The sequence below is a fragment of the Mycteria americana genome, chromosome 8, assembly GCF_035582795.1.
Source record: "Mycteria americana isolate JAX WOST 10 ecotype Jacksonville Zoo and Gardens chromosome 8, USCA_MyAme_1.0, whole genome shotgun sequence".
Classification (NCBI taxonomy): domain Eukaryota; kingdom Metazoa; phylum Chordata; class Aves; order Ciconiiformes; family Ciconiidae; genus Mycteria; species Mycteria americana.
The window spans coordinates 45,558,271-45,580,712 of NC_134372.1; the positions used below are offsets into that span (position 1 = coordinate 45,558,271).

Here is a 22,442-nt window from a genome sequence, read left to right on the forward strand (position 1 = left end):
GGGAAATGAATGAATGGAACAGCAGCATGTGAATTTACAAGGCACTGGATATCTTACCCTAGCAGCCCACGTGCAGTTCCTACCAACAGTGCGTACGTGAGAAGGTAGAAGTAGGCGCCTGCTGGGTTTAGATTCCCAAGGGGAACTGAGGCCATCCTGGCTGAGTCCTCACTACACATTGCAACAGTCTCCCTTGAAGAGAGCATTGTATTCGGAGGTGCCTTTATTAGTAGCCAATTGTTTCTTGGATTGCTGGCAAAATGCTACCGGTTACATTAAAGTCAAAGATACGTTTGTATTTCTTTTGATGCCTGCAAGTGGAGAGATACGTTTTTCTTCACAATAATTGTCCAGTGCTACTCTGGACACTGTCAGGACCAAATATGTTGTCCTCTGGTAAGTGAGGCATCTGTAAATAAACTTTAAGGGCAGAATTTGATGCTCTTTTAATGTAGGGCTGTTTTTGGAGAAGTTATATTCCATCTGACAGGTATGATCAACTGTCTAGTTTGAATAGCGATGGAGGAATGTCTCAGCTGTATAAAATTCTGGTTAAAATGCTTAGATTCTATGGAACCATATCTGAAAAATATTGATTAAACTCAACAGAACCCTTCACTCTTCCAGGTCTGATCAAAAAATACTTTGTAATTTGCTATTATTTGGAAAGCACCTTAAAAACTGTGTATTTTCCTTTCATTGTGCTGTAGTATTTTCCTTTAAAGTGTTCCTCTCCTAACTATTGTAAGGGAAAATTTCCATTGTGAATTATGCACTATGGACCAATTAACGAGGTGTTAGTTATCTCTGTGTGGGTACGGTTCAGTGGTCTACTCAGGGTGATGGATGATCTGAATGCCTACTAAAATGGGTGCTATTTGGTGCTGTTCTTCACCACCTGGCATCAGAATACACTGAAAAAGAGAATGTGTCTGATAAGCTCTGTGGGTATTATAAATCCATTTTACCTGCCCTGTTCTACAAACACAGCAAAACCTTAGGTCCGGGGAAATCAGTGGAGTCCAAACTCATTGTCCTCTGACACCCTCTTGTAGGGCCTCCTTCACAAAAAAGGTTTTTAAGCAAGTAACATAACTTGTCCCAGGCAAAGCTCCACTTGCACTATATATGTTTTAGGACGCCTCCAGACTAGACTCAGCTGGAGCAATCTTCAGGCAGCAGTGTGAGTTCCTATGGCACTGTTCTCGTGGTCCCCATCCTGAGGCACTGGGATTGTGCAAACTGCCGACTTAACTGTTTATTAAGGCAAGATTTTCTTTTTCTTGATATTAATAGCTGAGTTCATTGCATTTCTAAGTCCCAAGGAAGTGTAACACATCCATCCTGGGACACGCTATGCTCCAGGGCACATTCAGACCTTACAGGCAGTTTTTAACATCTTGCATATATCATTATTAGTTGAGAATCATGCATTTCATTTAGCATTTCCTCGTCAAGCCTGGAGAACTGCAAACAGTTTCACTCCCATGGAGAGATAACCTTGCTCGATTTTGTCTCCCATTGTGATATCCTTCCTGACAGGAAGCAAGGCTGAATGTGCGAGTTTCTCATTCAGTGCCTTTGAAATATTTTTGAAACAGGGAGAGATGCAGAGAAGGCAAAGCTCAGGGAGAGGGAGAATACTGGAAAATAACTGAATTCTGCCTTGATAATCTGTTGCTAACCTTTGAATTCCCAGAGAGAGAAACATGGATGCTGACTTTTTTATTCTGCTTGACTTCCATTTGTGTAACATAGTTCTGCTTTAATAAATTAACTCATATCTAATATAAATGTTATTTCAGATTTTCACCAGTAATTACATTCCTGCTTCGATAAACAGGATCTTACCAGGCTTAAGATGCTGAACATTTGACAAAGGCAGTAATTTTAAAAGTGTCTTCTCCATCTGTTTATTAAGCTAATTGTTTTACTTGTAGCCTCCCTTTTAATCCATTCTGTTTATTGTAATGTTAACTCAGCATTTTCTGTTTCTAGAAATCTGTTTAACTTAAAGTAACCTAGATAGGCTTTTAAGGCAGCAGAAAATTCAATTCTGTTTTGCAGTTTTCTTGTGAATTTGAAATTTCTCTGTTCCTTTTCTTCCTCTCTCAATAAATTTTATGCAAATAATATTAAAATTTATTATGTGACTAATATTTGTTAATCTCAGTTCAAATAGTGGATTTGTATTAAATCATAGTTTCAAACACTTGCTTTGAGAGAGATAGAGAAAGGGTATTGCTTTTAATGCTTTCATTACTGTGCTACTCTTGTTAAGCTTGAATCGTCATTATGATTATACACCCTAATTTTTAGTATTCAATATTAATTATATTTAAATCCCATTAGATTTACAATTGCCATGCCCACTTTGATTTCATTTTCACAAATATGTTTTGAAGTAGTTCCAGGACATGATCCTGATCCTGCAACTCTGACTCATTTGTTGGTTTCAGTAGGAGATTTGTGCATATAAATTAATTATGTGAATAAGAGTTTCTTAGATTCAGTAAAGATTTCAGGGCATTCCAAAATGTCACATAATCTCTGACCTGCAGAAATGTCAGGAATTAGATCTTGATCTGATTGAGGTCAGTATCCAATGTACTGTTGGTCCAACAGCTGCTGAAGGACATCCTTAAATACGAATTGGGGGTTTCATACATTCCCCTGGTATACATTCTAGACACAGAAAATGCTAATCTGTAGAGAATTGAAAAGGTGCCTCAGTCATTTATTTAGCATAATCGCAAATCTTTGAGATGTCAGGCAGTAAGACAAAATCACATTTATCTACATGCGTCTAAGATGCACTGCACTGAAAGGATTTTGACCCACTTTGTTTCACGCTATTAAAAGCTCTTGCCTTGCTTGTGGGCAAACTTGCTTATCAAAACATTTGGACTACGGCCAGAACTATCTGTACGATAGTTCTGTATCTGTCTTCTGCCATATGAGCTACACTAAAATGCCATGCTGGGGAATACAAGGATGTATGGATCCCTTCAGACATCCATGCTACTTGGATTAGGCCTCCAGGCATACAGGAGTAAGCAGGCACTGCACACATACCTCTCCAGAACAGATGGATGGGGATTTGGCAGAGCTGAGACAACCAAAATGAACAGTTTAAGAGCATGCCATAGACACATGGAGCACAATATGCTGCTGGATGAGTAGCAAACTACTAATCCTTCACCTTCCTAGCAAGAAACAGGGGGAGCAGGCAGGATTGTGATTTTGAAAACTGTCCCTGTGGTGCAGTGCTTCCCATGGCTAATCTAAGGATGGTAGTGCTTCTCAGATCCACAGATACAGCTACAATTTAGCACTTTCTAGCTTTGAAAAGTTCTTTTAGTAATGTTATGGATGTCTCTTCCCAGTTCTTCAAGGGAGTCAAGTATTCTTTCCTCCCACTTCTTTTCCTGCTAACAGTGCCTCCCATACCATTCTCTCCTTTGTTGATTTTATTGCTTTTAGTCTACAAGAACTGCCTGGGAATGGGACTTTGAGTTTGCAAAACTCTTTACAGACTTGCTCCATCGTAGTTCCTTGATCTCTGCTTGGACATCCACTTGTATCCTACCTCATATATTCACCTCCCCTCTGTCTCTCTGTGATGGTAGATGTTATTCACTTAATTGCAGTTTGTCCTTCCTTAATACAAAACAGTGGATTTCTCTCAGTCTTTAACTCTTGTCTTTATTTCTTTCTTAATTCTGCAAATTAGCAATGATTTTTTTCTTTACAGTGTGTTTTGGGTATTCTCCTGAAGGAAAGTTGTGTATAAAACCACTTTGTAGAGCAACAGGCCTCCAGAAATTTCTGACATTCAGTAGCATGAATGAAGGATATTTTGGTACAATACTTAGTACAAAATATGCTGTCCAGTCTTAGCTGACTATAACTTTATTTGTACCAATTCTGTACATTTTACTAAGTTACTTTATATGTGATATAAAACAGTTACAACAAGGCAATATTATAAAAGGTTAACTAATGTATCGTTATTAAAGCCTAGCGCGTAAGATTTCTTAGGACCTTTGCTAGTGCAATGTCCTGATTAAAATGATCAAATAATTAAAATGAAGACTGCATCACTGAGTGCTCCTGCCTGAGGAGATAGTTGTATGGTCTGCTTCCCATAAGAATGTGTCACCCAAACCTGTTGAAGCTGAAGGGAACTTTCCCATTAACTTTGCTGATCTCTTGGTGATGATGATCATAAACCTCCCTGATCTGTCACATCTCAGACCTCCTGGAAGAATATTTCCTTGAACAGGAAGACCAGGATAACAGGTCCTCAGGAACCTGACATAAATATTTTATGGTGATACTTCATGGGGGAAAGCAGACAAAATTAGCCAAATATTTACTTTTTGAAAATGCTATTACTTCAGGCAATTTTTTTAACAAATACCATGGCATTGCAATGAATACAAATATAACGTGCTTCCTATAAAGCAAAGTTTATTTCACTGAGACAAAGTCTTGAGCAAGATTTTGGGCCAGAAAACTACGCTGCTAAACATCTAAAAGAACACAGAGCTGCTGGCTTGTACAGAAAGGAAGTCAAGTTTATACCTCAGTATTATTTCTTATTATTTGAGCAACATGTCCTATATTTTATGTCAAGGATCTGCCAAGGTTCTGATGATTATGCCTTTTTGTGAGATTTTCTTTTTATCCAAAGAGCTATATGTTTATTGAATCTTCCAAAATCCTTGAAAGGAAAATTATTCTGCATGCATGATCTTCCCACAGTTACTTTTATACATTTATTTTCTGTTGGTTTTCCTCTAGGTCACCACACTAAATTCATACTATAAGTAGATTGTATCTTGGTATTGCTAATAAAACAAATTAATTAGAAATCTGTTCTTTTATAGTGAATGTGAAAAGCTTTTGAAGATTGATTTACAGAAAGAACCTGTGTACAGTTTTAGTGCACAGACATAAACTTATAAAAGGAGCAACCTGTAGCAGGTTAACATCCCTTATTGTTCACCAAAAGCAGCTGTGCTATAGTGCAAAATCTGCACAAGGCAGTGACAGACTAAGTCTGAAAGTGAGAATAACCTAGAGATCTTGGTTTGGTTGCAAGAAAACAAAGCCTGACTTTAAAGGGTGGGGGTGACCTGTTTTGTTGGCAGATGCTTAGAAGATATAAGTAGGATTATGAAAGTTTAGCAAAAATAGAACTTACTAACCAAAGCAGAAAGTATAGGAATTCCAAATAAGGCATTTAATTACTTTTTATCATGAAAGAAAGTTGATAAAAAGATACGTAGGATTAAGTAAGAAGAGAATGAAATTGACTGGGGAAATTTTAAATGGAAAATTCCATTGTTACATCTTTCATCAGAAAGTAAATCCTATGGAGGGGTTGATTTTTCACCCCATAGTGTGATAAGCTTTTTTGTAAAACAGCAATAGTGTAATTGAAATCCATTTTAGATCATTTTCCCTTGGATGATTTAGAATTAGATCAATTTATATTCTGTGGGTATAACCCAACGAGAGTATAAATGCAGCCACTAGAATTGTTTTTGTCCATGGGCAAAGCTAGTATCATTTACTGATTCATTACACTCTCAGCAGGGTCCTTTATTTCAAAAGCTACCTGGAATTATTACTGGCAATAGAACACTAAACTCTAAAATAAGATTTGCATAAAAAATTAAAGTTAAAGGAAAAATGATAATAGTGATTAAAAGTAACATTTGATTACTATTTTGATTAGAATACAACGTTTAAATGGTAAATGGTTCAAACGGACATGGAGGGGTTTTTTCCCCTCCAACTCCAACTTAGAATGCACCTATTTAACTAGAATATTATGTTCCTGATAACATGCCTGAAATAATAGACAGTCCTTCCATTAATATTTAACAATATAAACATCAGGCAAAGGTTGTACATCTGGAATCATAGAATATGCTTTTTGCATTAGGGTACTAATTTTAGAAATAACCTCTGTCTGCCTAGGTCTGCTGATGTATGGTTGTCATAGCAAGTCAGTAATTGAGTTTCCTGGGCATTTTGACCACTGGTACAAATTTGCAAAGCAGATTACATAGCAGAAACACAATTTCCATCCTGACCTTTATAACATTGCTTTCTGTTGTGGGAATTGGAATGTTTATGGAGGGGAATATAATCTAAGTGCACCTAATTTGTGAGAATGTGATTTCTGACGTTAACCCAGTAAGCTTCATTTTGATTCATTCGATAACAGATTATGTAAAGACTTGGCATTAGGGAGGTATCATAAAACTTATTACCTTTTATTACCTAGGCAGAGAATATTGGTTTAGATGATTATAAATTGAAACTCAAGGAAAACTTTCATTTTCAGCTGCTGTGCAAAGATCCTCAAGAAACCTCTTTCCCAGTGATCAGTCACAGACCTTAGAGAACAAATGGCCTTGTTCACATTATTCAGTATAAACTGGGCACAGGAATAATGCTAAGCTTTTGTAGATCTAGAGCTGGTGTTTGGGGGTAAGGATGAAGCACCTACTTGAAAAGCTTCTGCATCAGGTACTGGTCGGATGGTTGAGCAGATGGTTCATCCTTGTCTTGCGACTTCCACGCTCTTGTTGTGTCACAACCTTTGGAACTTCAGGGGATCTATTGGTTCTTGTCCCTGCTGTTGTCTCCTTGCCTGGTCTGGGGCAAGAGGTTGCTGTTGCTAGTTAGATACTGTAAACTCCATAGCTGACTAGTTTATTGTGGATTATAAGGCTATTTCTGCGTTAGCAGATAGAGTAGACCAGTAGAAGCGGCTCTGTAGAGCAAAACAGTTCATGCTGAGGACCTGACATCCACACTGCAATTTTTCACTTCAGACAGCTCTAGCGTGGTCCCCCAGACTGAATCACCCCAACGGCTGGAAAGAATTAGGTGATGCCCAGGGCACATTCTCCAGTTGAATTTTGGCTGAAAGAAAGCCAGTTGCCACACTCTCAGTGATGCAAACTGGAGTGTAGTAAGTGTAAACAATGGGAAAGTTCACTTCAAAAGGTCTTTCCCGATCAGTGCTGAAGCAACAGTATACACAAACCCTGCATGAGCATGCGGTCAGGCAGCTTTCTCTGGGATTGCTGTTGTCAACTGGATGCATTTAAATGAACCTGACTTGCCTGAACATCCATCTAGGATTTGATGTTTGATGAAAAGGTGAAGAAAGGCCCTGTATGGGTCTGTGATGTCTTGGAATGATGGGGTAGGTTACTACAAGTGCTGCATTGGTATCCAGGCAGATCTCAGTGGTGTAAACCTGATTAATCTAAATTCAGCTCTGGTGAGATGATAGATTCCTTGATGGTGGCAGATAATAAAATAATCAGCATTAGGTTTCACTTAGTTTCCTGCGATGTCTTCCCTCAAAAATGTGTGCTAATAAGTGCACACCAGCAGTACAGAGGCCTATAGTGTCCAGGACTTAAGCTGTTTTATTGGTTTGTTGCTTGGTTCAGAGCTGATTTTGTGAGGAAAGAGAGGTGTTGGGATTAAGCTTAGGTTGAACTGCCTCAAGTTTTACCTCTGCCTTGTTCAGATCCACTTCTTGGCACCTTAAGATAAAACTCCAGCTATTTTTTTTCTTTTTCTCTGCTTTGGAGGTGCCTTTTCTGGGACACACTTTTGTGAAAGGCAGTATTTACCTTTCAGAACTGTTCAGTATCCTCCTCCGAAGCCTGCAGGAAACACTTCAGGGCTTCTTGAACCTGATTCAGACTCAAGGAGGAGCAAATTCAAGCACTGATAAGCATGCTTGACAGAGCCTTTTGTTTCTTCCCTCAGTGAAGGCTTCCCATGTTTCAGGGCTGCAGGTATAATGTATGTTTATCAATGAGATCACTGATAACTGACATTGGCTGCTGTCCACACAATTTAGGAAAGCAATTTGTTTCCAGTAAAGAGAAGGAAGTACTGACCAGCTGCATGTTATTGCTGTTGCATGAAATATTTATACCATGGATTGATCCCCCCCTCAATGAGTTAAATGCCTAGAACTTCTCATTAGTTTCCAGAGTCTGTGTTGTGCAAACGCAAGCACAGACACCCTCTTGCGATTACTGATGAACAAGATTTCCCTAATTCTAATGTGTTTATACATGCAACAAGGCAGGAAGTATTACCTTCATCCTCCTGTTTTGAAGAATTTGGGGATTTTTTTTTTCGAAGTGTGTGTTTTGGGACCTTTGGCACTCGTGGTCTTGATGCCATGATGATTTGAAAGGCAGCCTCTTGCACTTAGTTCTGCTTTGTTTTAAATGCAAATCTATGGGAACCTGCCAGTTTCACAAGAGACACATTTATTAAGCATGTTCATTCATAAACATGGTAAGTTATAGCTTAATAAATGTGTAAATAAACTTGGGTAGCCCATTTAAAGTCAGTGGAGCTGTGCTGATGTATGCTAGGCTGAGCATCTTTTCAGACTTGAGTACTTTGGGGGTTGCTCATGATTTTTTCTCTTAAAGTTACAGCAGAACACCTTCACTCATCTCTGTGTACTGATCCTTATTATGTGACCTTTATACACTTCATATAGTTAAGAAATTCTCTTGGCAGAGGTATTTTAATATAGAGATATTTGAAAAGCTGTCTCTACTGATAATCATGGTAGGTTACTGTGTTGGAGAAACTTGTCTCTCCTTTTATGTTTTTGGATTTAAATAGACTCATTTCTACCTATGGCAGGGACTAAGAATAATTCAATAATTTGCAACTAATAATTTATTAGAACAACTTTGCCCTTCTTTCTCTTCACAAATTGTCTGCAAACAGATTGTACAACTCTAATAACTTAATGGCTGAAAATTATTTGAGCATTTTTTCAGCAAATATCTTTTGGTCTGCAGATTATTTGAATTGCAAATGGTGACTGTTAAAATGAAATATATAATTAACACTGCAAATAGAGCTGATTGGGTATTACAGGAGAACAGGTTTTATGGAAATATATTGATTTGTTGAAATTAACATTTGTTACAGAAACATAATGATTTGGGAAAAAAAGCTGTGCTGAAATAAATATCTGTAATGCAGAAGGGAATTCTTATCTTGAGTTCTCCTGACAGCTAGCTTGAGGTGTAGTACTTTCTGAAGCAGTTGACACAACCAAGTTGAATGTCCTATTCAGACAGGAGAACCAAATCTTACCTTCCCTCATTCAGTGGGGTGTGCTGATGCAGGCATTTATTTATTCTGAGACAAAGCTCCTTTGATATGTTCAATTCCTCCTCTGTTCAAACTGTTACCTTTGTAAAAATAATTAAATATAAATTGGGAGAGTATATAGTACTTTCAATATTCCCTTACAAGTGTATTAATCAGGACTGGGGAAAATGGTGGCTCCTACACCCATCAGTCAGACTGTTAACATTTCTGATCATATGTTCTGATTTTAATGAAAAAGTCCTTGGAAGGTTTTGTTTATTAGCATTGTTACAGTGTTCAATATGTTAAGGCTTGGAAAGTGTTAAGCATCAGGGAAACTATTTGCCAACACTCCATCAATAGTTTTTATCTGGGTGGGTGCAATTAGTTAATGTGAATAACAGTACAGTGTTTTCCATCCAGCATCAAAAATCAGAATATAAACGCTGGTAGGTATACAATCAATAAGGAATAGATGTAACGCCATGGTTTCAGCAATGTTTTGGTACTATGTTACAGGACCAGGCTAGCAGAATACTAGGCACTTCATGTACTAGAAGGGTTGAGGGTTCTTTTTGGTGCAAGCACTGTGAAAGGGGAAATGCTAACATTAGGAATATGCAGCACATGGGAAGGTGTGTTAGGGCAGCATGTCACTTTGTGAAAAGTCAGAGCTGTGGAGAATCATGGATAATGGAAAGGATGCTCCAACCTGGGAAGGCTTCATGGCCAAATTATGTTTGTGTGTAGCAACTCCAAAAGAAGCTTACAGCTGCCTCAGCCTCCAAACCCACCTCCCTCTGAATTACATGCTTCATCTCCTAAAGGGTATGTCTGTGACCGCAGGAAGGGTATGCAAACTCCAGCGAGCTTTGAGGTAGCGAGTTGGACTACCATATCACACAAAGCTTGGAGGAACTTGCATCTGGCAAGCATGATTATACGTGTGCTTTAAACTCAGGACAATCTTTAGAAGGGCATAGCAGTAATGACAGTCTTAGTGACACATAAAGACAAAGGGAATGTTTGCATATATCAGGGCCTATAGTTGCATATAGACTATAATGTAGTTCTCTTTTCTTTATTCAGGCCTAGTACTGGGGAGTAGACACGCGCTATAGCTATTGTCTGCTGTTGACAGAAGGGTTACGTGAGATGAGTGTGGTAGTTGTATTCCTGACACCTCTGAGTATGTAATAATAATAGAGTGATTAAATGGTCTAAAATCAGCAAGAGACGTTACATAGTAATTGATGCTTTCACACTGGAATGAAAGGTTTCTGCAGTACTGTTTAATTATGAGGAACAACTGAATTTTTTTCCTGAAAAAAAAAAAAAGAAATTACATACATTGGTCCAGAAGGAAAGCTGAAACATAGCTTGTGTTTTAAAAAAAAAAGTATGATTTAATGACATTTGACAGCAAGTATTTTCTTGGGACACTGTGATTTTTATTCTCCATTGCTATTCAAAATTATTGTAGTACTTTATACTTCTAGCACAGCGGACATGGAAAATGTTTCTTCTCGCAAACCATGAGCATCTAGTGAGTAGCTGTTGCAGATCAACATGTCACTCTGTTCCAAACAAATTATACTCAGGGAATTAACTTTAGTGGGTAAAAATCAGTGTAGGGGTACTAACTTCAATGGTGTTATATCTTTTATGATAACTAAGGATTTTGTTTAGAATACTGAATATTTGCTCTCTTCCCAGGGCTTATTTTTGGTAGTAGCCTAACTAACAATTATTATTTAAATGGGAATATCTTGGACTAAACAGAGCTTCAATCACTGTTCTGTCCTAGAAATTGGTGATCTCTACCCAAGGAGAAATCCCTTATTAGTAACATCCTCAATGTAAGGATGCTCCCTTAAGTGAAGTTAATGTCTGCACAAATACTGTCGTGCTTGTATATAAGAGCCGAGATGCACCTGTTTGTGCAGTGAGCGAGTGAGCAGTAAACAAATAGTTTTTCTCTGCAGATTTCTAATATTTCTCAAAGGAAAGCGTGTCACCTTATCATGGTTGGCAGCCTTCTCCAAAATGATACGAATTCAATGGCAGCTCTAAATCCTAATTTGCATATCAGTCAAAACTGATAATTTTACACAAAATATTGGAAACATGCAGATAGAGTTCCTGTATTTCCATGTAAAAAATAACAAACATATCCATGTATAGCAGCCCTATAGTTATGTCAGCATTATGAAGAATTAAAGTCTTGATCCTTTACATCCTATATAGTAAATAGTTACAGATTTCCTCTTGATGGGAAACAAGTATCTCTGGCCAGGAAACCTATTTGTATCAAGCACTTTGGAGCAATTTCTTTCCTTTTTTAACAGCAACTGCTGAAGAGAAAATTTAGTCTTCCTTTTGCTTCCAGATATACCTATGAACTATATGTCTCCTGTGGGTAGTAAATAGATATTGATTTTCTTCATAACAGAAGTACATTATTACAGTGATTAGACTGTAGACTTTCCTTTATGATATAAAAAATTGGAAATTGGTGAGCTAAAGAAGATTTACATTACAAAATTGTTTGGGTTTTTGTATTCATCAAACTGTAATTCAAGCTCTGAATGCGAAGCCTCTGTGTATATTGCCCTTTTTACGCAGAAGCGATTGGCATTTAAAATAAATGCTGATATTATAATTATAAAAGCATTACGTCTGTTAGAGCTGTTAATAGCCTCATTGCTTCATTTTTTTTACTCTACATTTGTCAAAATCATGACAGCATGCTCTGGAACAATGTTAGATTCAATATTGATATTGTTACTCAACAAGAACATTGATTATGTCTTAATAGGACATATTCATTACATACTATATGGCAATTATCATCTTAAATTAACACAAGCATTTATTTAGCATGAACTGAAATTATTTAAATCCTAAGAATTTTTCTTTCTGGTTAGCATTATATTATGAAGACATTAGTAACAACTATGATATGGTAGCACACTACTGATACAGTATTATGCATGAATACATAGTTTATAAACAGAATTATAAATAGAACTGTTGAGGCATTGTTGCGTTGTTATAGAAAATATTAATATCCATGAAATAGTAAAAAAATTCTGTAGTGGTAATAAGTATTAAGATAGCCTGAAAGGATACTTAAACCCCTTACGAGAGTTTTGAACATTCTGTACAGTGTTTGCTTCCCAAACAGTGTTTGTTTTGATCTTAGCAACTGAGTACTTTATGTGAATTCAGGAATTTCTGTTCAGTTTTTTTTAAATGGAGCACTGAAGCACCAAATGAAGGTTTGGGTGTTGTGATACTAAGTGTGCCCTTTTCTGGACAAGCAATTCATAGGTGTCTTACAATGACAGGAGAGGACTGGATGAAGACCTAGCTAAAGACACTTCATGGGGGACACCCAGCCAGGAGGAAACACTGAAGAGATGGTTTCTGGGGTCCTGTTGTTTGCCAGACTTTGGTGCCTATCTGCAGCTTTTAGATGGGTGCTGATGTGAGGCAGGAATTCACAGCCTGAAATCCTTAGCAGGATCCTAAAATTCACTAAAAGAGAAACTACAAAATATAATGAGTCAGGTAGCAGGCTGATGATGTGAATAAATACAATAGGGAAAAATTATGTTTGCCAAAATGATTCTCTTTCAACCCCCCTACATATAGTTTAAATACTGGTAGTAAAAACCATGTTGTGAAGATCTACAAGAAAATGTGTTGAACTCCTGTTTAAACATCTTTGAATTACAGATTAAATAAAAGAGTAAAGTAGCGTAAAATTCTGAACCCCGTCCATCTTCACGTTACAAAGAAGATTAAGCCTTGATCCAAATTCTTCTTAGTTTAGCTTCAGCGTCACAAATGGATTTACAAATACCCCATAGTGTGTCCTTCCAGAAAATATATTATCTCCTGAAAATAACTAGATAGTTATATTGGAAAAACAGAAAGCATTATTTTAGTAATGATCGGCTTCCCAATGTACGTTGTATCTGACTGACTGTAACAGTGACCAGGATTTCAATTTTCAGCCAGAATGAAGTGCTTTTCATACATGTGTGACCTATATGCCAACTTTATAGATTAGATTTAGTCATAACTGCTTCAGGTGTCAATGGCAAAAAGAGGTCTTTGTTACTAGAGTTTTCTCATGCTCTTCTTTCTGGCGAATCTGCATTACTTATTCTGCTTTTCTTTATATTCGAATAAAAAGTCTGATGGGAATTTTTGAGCTTCAGAAGTTAAGCAAAACTAGATTTTTTTTCCTACCCTCTCCCACAACCAAAGGTAAAGTTACCAGGGCCATCGAATTGAGATAAACAATTAATCATTCACTGCTAGGATATGCTGCTTTAATACAGTGCCAGAATGTGATTTCTGTTCCTCACTTTGGTGTGACTTTTTGTGATCTTTATCAAGTCGTTAAGATCTTCAGCCAGCTTTAGTCATGCACTAAGGTACATGCACTAGGGAGCACTGAGCTCCTGAGATCATCAGTGCAGACAAATACAGAAACGGCTTCTCTCCTTTGACTCTAAGGCATGATGCTCCAATAAAGTAGACACTTAATTTGAATGTCTAAAGATAGATGGAAAAAAGGCAGGCCTCAGTGAAAACATCAACTTCCTGAGTGATTGCTCTTACTTACCAGATAAATAAACAAGGGGAGATACATTGGTCACGTTTTTAAAAGCTTTGGACATCTGAAGTTGCGGAGAGGGGATTTGTTGTTCAAGCGATACCAAGGGTCTGAGAGTCTATGTACATAACTGGAAATTCAGGACTTGGACATGTTTGAAAATACCAGTGGTCACCTAAGGGTCCTAAACCTTTCTTGTAATCATGCAAGTAGTTCCACTTGTTTCCATCTTACGTTTTGAGTCCTACTGTGCTGAAGATGCTGTCAATTCCAGATGAATTTAAATGCCTTACAGCCTACAAGTGATAGCCCTTACCAAGACTTGGACTGTTACTGCTGGTGGTGTGAAATACTAGCCATGGCTTGCTTCTCTTAAGTCACTGATAGTTTTTTATTGTATCTCTAGGAAATATTAGAAGATTAAGACTCAGCAGAAAACCATCATTACCTGGTTTCATTCAGCACTACCTAAAAGTAATCACTTGGTTTGTTTCACCTGTGTGTATCTGCACTGAACTGTTTATTTCCTTCTGTTGTGATTAGATCCTGCTGGCTTTGTCAGGAATCTGAAAAAATGCCTTTCTGGCCTCTCGTTGCCTACCAGTGCTGAACCAGTTATGTCAAGACGGCAGGGGAGTGAAATCTGCTAGGAATGTTAACACTGGTGAGAATGGCAGTGGGTGTACCTTCAAAGAAAAATGCTCAAGACACAGCTCACCTCCTTGGCAAACCAAACAATTAGCCAGTGTCACCCCTGCCGTGGCTAAATGACTAGAGTGAAAATTTATGGGGAGAGGAATGGTTCTCCTGCTGTAATTATACAAACCCTCTCAACAGTGTTACACTCCACAAAGTCACAGTTGATAAATAATAAGCCACAAAAGCAGCAACTTAATGTTCATTTATTAAAATAATCTATTATCCTTTTTAGCTGTAGATCCACTTTGTTGAGAGTTGTTACATGTTTACGTTGCTTGTATCTCACTATCCAAATGGTATTAATTGGATTGTTTTTGCAAGAGTGTGCTTCAGGGGCTAGAGCACTTCTTCGAGAAGCAGGGGACCTGGGTTTAGGGACAGGCAATGTCATGGTCACAACAGTCCGAGCAACTGTGAGGTCCCAAAATGCTACCAATAGTGGGTGCTGCATTTATCCCTAACCTGCACAGTGTAGCGGGGGTGGAGAAGGTGAAGGAAGGCTGCTTTTCTTCTCCACTGTCCCGCTCCAGGAGCACTCATTTCTCACAAGATGGGAGCAAGGGCAGGGAGAGACTGCACTGGGGTAAAAGGCCTGAGCCTTGTGAAGAGGGAGAAGACAAGGAGTTGCCATGACAGCTTGCACTGCAGCCCCTACCCTGAGGGATGCCCCCAGCACAGACCCTGGCCCTCCGCAGTGTCATCGGCTGAGGAGCCGGGTTAGTGAGAGCACAGGGACCCACGCGCTGTCCACAGATCCCCACTCCCATGTCCCAGGATTTACCAGTAGCGTGATAAATCACACAGATCCAAATAATTGCTACTAGTGCCTGAATTAACTGGGCTAGAAGTATGAGAAATGCTAAAAAGTCCTTTACATGCAATCTCCTAGTGTAAAGAGAGCATCTGATGGGAACGTGCCTCTGCTCTCGGGTTTGGATCTGTTAGGAGTTGCTTTCTCTAACAAAGCAAATATTTGGTGACAGAACTAGATGTAGAAAGTGCTGCATAGCAGGAAAGTGTGAAGTATTCATAATGATATGAAATACTACTCAAAATTCAATGTTTTTCACATTCCGTTGCGAGCTTAAACATTGGACTCCTGTCACAGAAATTTCTACTGCAGTAGACACAATGTCTAGCATAAATGGGCTTGCTTTCAATAGAAAATGGGACAGTTTTCAAAGGAAAAAAGGCCAGTTTGTGAGTAAAAAATGGGCCTCTTTCTGAGCAAAGAAGCTTATAAACATGAAGTGATAAATGGCTTTGCAAGTTTTCCATACAATAATAACAACTTCCTAATCAAAATAATGAAAAAGTTGAATCTAAGAGAGGGGAGAAAAGCTCCATTCAGGTTTTAATACATTGAAAATATTTTAGAAAATAAATACATGAAAACTGTAAATTTTGTTCCACGCTGTAATCTGAATTTGTGTTGGAGGCATGTCAGTAATATTTCTTTGCATATATTTATATGAAGTTATAAATCCAAATCCTGTTCTGGGTTTGCTGCCTTCTGAGATGAATTTCATGCAATAATGTTGTAAGACTTAAGGAAATACATTTCTTAGGATCCCCTAAGTGGCAGTGGCATCTGATTTTCTAGTAGTCCATATGTTTTTAGAACTAAATATATCTTCTGGCTTGACTCATTGATTTTACATGCAAATATATTGCTTCATAATAGCTGATCTGATGAACAACTGATATGGTTGCTTCTCTCATGGCCTAAAAATGCTTCAAGATCTAAGTACTAAGGAATTGGGATCTCCTTCTTACACGTGCTCCAAGAAAGGTGTTGTGATGTACCCAGGAAAATGCATAATGGAAAATGCACTATTTAGTGAATGCTTTCAAATCACTTAGCTACAGAGAAGATTGTGTGGCCCAAGAGGTTGCTTTGTTAAGCTAGAGTTGAGAAATATGTCTTTTAAAATTTTCAATGGCAATGTACAGGCTGGGAGATGAATGGATTGGGAGCAGCCCTGCGGAGACGGACTTGGAGGTACTGGTGGATGAAAAACTGGACATGAGCTGGCAATGTGCACTCGCAGCCCAGAAGGCCAACCCTACCCTGGGCTGCATCAAAAGCAGCATGGCCAGCAGGTCGAGGGAGGGGATTCTGCCCCTCTGCTCCGCTCTGGTGAGACCCCACCTGCAGTGCTGCGTCCAGCTCTGGAGCCTTCAGCACAAGAAGGACATGGAGCTGTTGGAGCGGGTCCAGAGGAGGGCCACGAAAATGATCCGAGGCTGGAGCACCTCTCCTACGAGGGCAGGCTGAGAGAGGTGGGGTTGTTCAGCCTGGAGAAGAGAAGGCTCTGGGGAGACCTTCTAGCAGCCTTCCAGTACTTAAAGGGGGCCTACAGGAAAGATGGGGGCAGACTTTTTAGCAGCGCCTGTAGCGATAGGACAAGGGGTAATTGTTTTAAACTAAAAGAGAGTGGATTCAGACTAGATATAAGGAAGAAATTTTTTATGATGAGGGTGGTGAAACACTGGCACAAGTTGCCCAGAGAGGTGGTTGATGCCCCATCCCTGGAAACATTCAAGGTCAGGTTGGACAGGGCTCTGAGCAACCTGATCCAGTTGAAGTTGTCCCTGCTCACTGCAGGGGGGTTGCACTAGATGACCTTTAAAGGTCCTTTCCAACCCAAACCATTCTCCGATTCTATGTTCTCTGCTATGGGATAAGCCCTACTTCAGCTTCCTTGATTCTGCTTTATAAGGCAGTGTATGGGTGGTAGACAGAGATCACTGTGTTGCTATATGGAGTTTCACACCAGTTGTCTCCCCGCATGTTAATTCTCTGGAAAAGTGTTAGATGAAGGACACAGGACGAGTGATGTCAAAGATGTGTAGCCTTGGTTCTTGTAAACACAGCTGGCTGATAGAGCTGGTCTGAGGTTAAAGAAGCCTTCTAGCAGTGGTGCGCTATCCACCCTTTCAGGCATCATTATATCACTTTGCCCCTGAGATCCAGACTTAGTTTTCAAAGAAGGTTTGAAAAAATATTCCTGAGCACATGTGGTATTTTTACCATGTAGTTTTAAAGGTGACTGCAGCACTTTCCCATCTGTGTACTCCATTGATGATGCAGCACATATGGTCTTCGGGCAGATGGTTCCATATAAGGCAGCCATACAAATAGGGAAAATATTCATTTTAATTAGGTGCCCAGTCTTGTCTCTGGTGAAATCCATGTCAAAATTCTGTACGAGTTCCATGGGAGCAGGTTCTGATGCTGATAATAGCTCCCTTTGATGGGATGTATTACTGCCCCATTGTCCAGCTTACAAACAGATGTGCTTTCATGCCTGATGCAAGAGAGGTGAATTAGAAATGCTGTAACATTCCCATTGCAGAGTAGTGGCCACAATTTTTTTTTTTTTTTCCGAGTTATGGCTGTCTTTCAGGGGAGGAAAATTAAGGATGGCTTTTGCTATGGACCTATGCTGTCTGGTTCTACAATAGGTAGGCAGTCAGATAAGTAACCATGACATAGAAATCAGATATTATAGATGTTAATGTTACTATCCACATTTGTTTTGTACAATAACTGGCCGTTGTTGCCCATTTTAGAAACTGCTTTCTTGTTTCTTACAGTGAAGCAAACTTTGATTACCATTCTAAGCGTTAATATACAGAATGAATGCAATTTAATAAAATAAAGTGAATTTATATGTAGATTGTGACATTAGTATTTAATTATGTACCCATCATAACACTGATGAAGCAAGCTGCTAAATATTGGTGCACTGAAGTGAGAGCTTACTCTTAAAGAGCAGGTATATTTTAATTTGTTTCCTCTTTCCTAATTTCCTTAAATAACAGGATTATGTACTGTTTACCAATATTCACCTGCATTCCTTCATATTGTATTCCAAATAAGGCTTCCATTGTAGCAGCTGAAGCTCATAGAAAGCTGTGATGTTTTGGTAAAACACTGTGATAACAGATCCGTTTCTATGTTATGTTTTATCAGGCCAAATTAAGTTTTAGATTTTTTTTTATTTATTATTTTAATGTGAATTAAAAGTAGTATGTAATCTGTTGTGGGGTTTTTTTTAACCTTTCCTTTTCTGTTACTTTTTCAGACTATGGAAACCCCGAAATATGAGCTAGTTATAGAAGCTAAGGATATGGGTGGTCTTGATGTGGGACTAACTGGCACAGCAACTGCCACTATTCTTATTGATGACAAAAATGACCATCCGCCAGAATTTACCAAGAAGGAGGTAAGAGTTTGCCATCTGTATTCTACAAAATGGTGCGTGTAATTGTAATTAGCTTGTTTCGAAATACAAAAATATTCCTTAGTCAAAGAAAATACTTAAAGACATCGTTTTACCTCAATGTGACAGACTTTCCTGGAGGTGCTCTTTTCTTCTTTTACATTCATAAATTTGTATGCATCATTTCCAAACCAAAATGCAACGACAGGGTGAAAATTTATTTCAAGAGATATCGTTCAAAGGTTGGCTAGCAGGATGAAAACCTGTAAAATAAGTTTGCCAGTAGTAACTTTCTCCTTTTGCTCCTATGGAGAAAAGTAGAGAATTCCCTCCTGCCTACATTCTAGCTTAGGGCTTTTGATGGTCAGGAACATGGATGAAAGCAACATGTCTTGTCCTAGCTTCAGTAATTCACCTGTGAGACAGCTAGTGTCGAGAGTTCTGTAATGAAAGTTCTAGTCCTAAAAGCTTTACATTTAACCTACAGGTGGCATTTGCAAGGAAAATTTTTTCCCTGCAAGTTGAATTCCTCTGAAGAATGCTGAAAAGTCTGAAAAAAACCCAAAACAAAAGATATTTACTGCCTGCAGGAGAATGTAATAGTGCTACAGCAAAGTTTCTGGTTTCAGGCAAACCATCTACCAAATTTCCTGCCCCTCCCACACTGCTCCCTACCCTCCCCTACATTTATTATTAGTCTGACTTTTTTTTTTTTTTTTTTGCCTCTGGTATCTGGAGAGAATTAGAGAATGTCAGAAGTTTTACCTAGTAACAGCTGGTTTGGATTTTGCTGTAAAAGTTTCCTGGGGCTCTGCAGATTTTAAGGAATATTCCCAAAGGATGAGATGTAAGCATGAGGGATGCTGATTTTAAGGTAATTTTAGAAGAAGAAAAAGAAAGCCAATTGTTCGAAAAGTCTTGGTTTTCTCCTTAAGATATGTTTCTACCTTTTTTTAAAATGTTTTTTTTCATGGCCTAATTTTAGCAGTTTGACAACATTATTTTGAAACAAATTACTGCTATTTTACTTGAATAATTATTTCTTTTATAAATGGAAACTGGATAATCAGATTAAAAAAAGATGGAGAAGGTTTAAAAAAAAAGGGAAGAAGAAATAAGAAACAATGAGAATTTTGCCAACAGGAATATTATTTTTCAGTGGCAATAGCTATAATTACTTAAGTAAAATGCTTTGGCAAGAGCATTTTAGTCACCTAGAAAGTGCCATGGAGAGCCTGATCCAAACCTTTCCAAGTCCATAGGTGATAACTAAGTGGCTTTGATCAAACTATTAATTCCCTTAGAATTACTCTTTAGATCAGGCTTTTAATGCTCTGAAAGATGTTTCCTGACAATCAATAGTTAAAATATATTTAAAATATTGTATTTTTTTAGCCCTCTGGAATATTACAATGTAAAAGGACAACTCGATGTATTTAGAAGTAAGAAGTAATTGTATTAATTAATATTGATAGAAATTAATGTCATTCAGAGATGAATGACATTTAAAAACTTCAGTGCCCGCTTAGCCCCAAATGTACTGTTAGACAGTGTCTATTTCTGTGGAAATTCAGAAATGTTTATAAATTCAGTTCAGTCAGTGATAGTAAAAGGTACTCTGTACCCTTGAAAGTCTGGTGGTTTCAGTATAGAAATAAAATAGGAAGTGTGAAGAGACAGTATTATTTAGCCTTCTTTGAAAAGTCCAGTCTTATATGTATTTTTCCACTTTTATGGCTTACAAATTTTCCTATAGAGACATCTTTTTTTTTTTTTTTAATACATTGTGACATGGTTTTGAACCTTTCACTATTCATTGATGTTAATGACCTCAGAAATCTCCCCTCTGCCTTGCTAAGTGAGATTCTTATTCCATGAATAAGGCAGGAAAAATCAGTCTTTAGATGTATGGTGTCGGGCCCCTTTAGAAACATATGCTCTATTTAAAATAAGTAGTGTAAGAGGAGGGAGAGCGTCTATTAATAGAGCTAATGCCGCTTTATTTGGCTTACTACTTAAAGTACTTAGTTACTGTATTTTAATACCAGTCGCATACCACATGCTGCAATACTATTGATTTGAAGAAGACTTGAAAGAAAAAGACGTATTCTATAAGATAACTTTTGAAGTAGAAAGCTCAAATTCAGTAAATCCGAAGGTTTGATTTCAGAGTGCATCTTCTTTTATTTACTTTGAGACTGGCTGCTTTAGGATTGGGTTCTTATGGTATTGACATGTTTTCCTATCTATCTTCCTTCTCTTTAAAGATACTTTCTCTCAATGCCTTTTTCCCTTTTGTAAAACAAATGCTTATTTGCTGGCCTGTGTTTTCTTCTGATAGTATAATTTCTACCTAAAATAGCTCTGCCTTTATTTGTCATACGCTGTTGATGTAGCTCGATTAAGCCAAGTTTTCAATGTGTTCTCTTCATCTGTAAACACAGGGGCCAAATTCATTCCTGATCTGACACAGTGAAAGCCAGTGAAGTTATGAGAGCTGGATTTGTTCAAAAGTCTGGACACTGTATAAGTACAACACTGGGTACCCCAGACTGTGCACTAAATGGTGTTTTATAGAAAGTGGAATGCATTTTTATAGATATCTTAATAAAGATATATATGATTTCAATAATATTAATGCCAAGACAGAAGTTTAATGATTTTTTCATAGCTTTCTGCAAAGTTGAAAATTTCTATATTTCTAAATATTTCTATTTCCAAGAAGCCTTATATGTGTTGACAGGTATTTCTTTGAGTCCTCAGTGCAAGGCGATCTCAGCCATGTGTGAGCATGTCTCTGTCCATTGAAGATTAGTTTTATCTTTTGACACTTGACCAATCTCTTCCTCTTTTTTTTCTCCAGAAGCAAGTTTATGGATCTACCCTTAAGCAATGATACCCTTCTATGTACTCCTGTTACTATATTTATTCCTTGGAGGTCAGGTCCTTACACACCTATTCAAAATGCTCCTTAACAGGCTTTCTTTGATGTTTTCAGAAAGGTCTAAATGCTTCTTTGTTGCTGTACGCAGTTTTGCAGTAGCCTCTACTGGGGTTATGTAGACCTTGCTGGAAGAGGGGGTATTTGTCTAGTGAATCTGTTCTTCCATCTGCTATTTTTTTCCCCTGTGTACCACACCCGTGCCATTCTGATGCATTTGTGGCCTTCGTGCTTAGGGAAAAATTCATTGATGGTGTGTCAGGGCATAATCACAGAAGAAGCTGAGCAAACCTGGCTGTGATCCAACGTAGCACTTCCATTAACTTCAGAGGAATAGTTTAAGCCCTTGAGGTTCTAAGTATGTGTCAGGTACTTTGATGAGTTAATGTATGAGACACAGCTTTGTGGGATTCAGCCCAGTTAATTATTTTGTTACTGCCCCATCACTCTACACACCTCCAAAATATCTGCCTTGTTCTGTTTCACATATATACTTACCGTTACTGTTCATAATAGGCTCTGAGCAGTGCAAAAATCCATTCAGACGTGCAAACAGTACCCTGTTCCCTCCAGGGGTTTAAATAATTCCATCTTTAATGCCTAAAAGAGCAATGTTTTAAGAGCTCCTCCAAAAATCCCAGGTGAGGTAGCAAGGTCTACCTTTTAAAAGGTCACAATGGCCAGGATATTGTGCCAGATTTAAATTATAGAGAATGAAAATAGAGATACTTGTAAAGTTAGTGGCCTCTTTTTCAGGAATTTTTTAAAATTT

At 38.1% G+C, this 22,442-nt stretch overlaps 1 protein-coding gene across 2 annotated transcripts in view; it reads left to right on the forward strand.

The window, feature by feature from the left end:
* CDH13 (cadherin 13) overlaps positions 1 to 22,442 on the forward strand; it is a 520,188-nt gene that overhangs the window by 403,021 nt on the left and 94,725 nt on the right. For both annotated transcript variants that reach the window (XM_075510904.1, XM_075510905.1), the window contains exon 8: positions 18,592 to 18,732. In XM_075510904.1, coding sequence (XP_075367019.1) covers positions 18,592 to 18,732 — 141 coding nt within the window. The remainder of the gene's footprint in view (positions 1 to 18,591; positions 18,733 to 22,442) is intronic.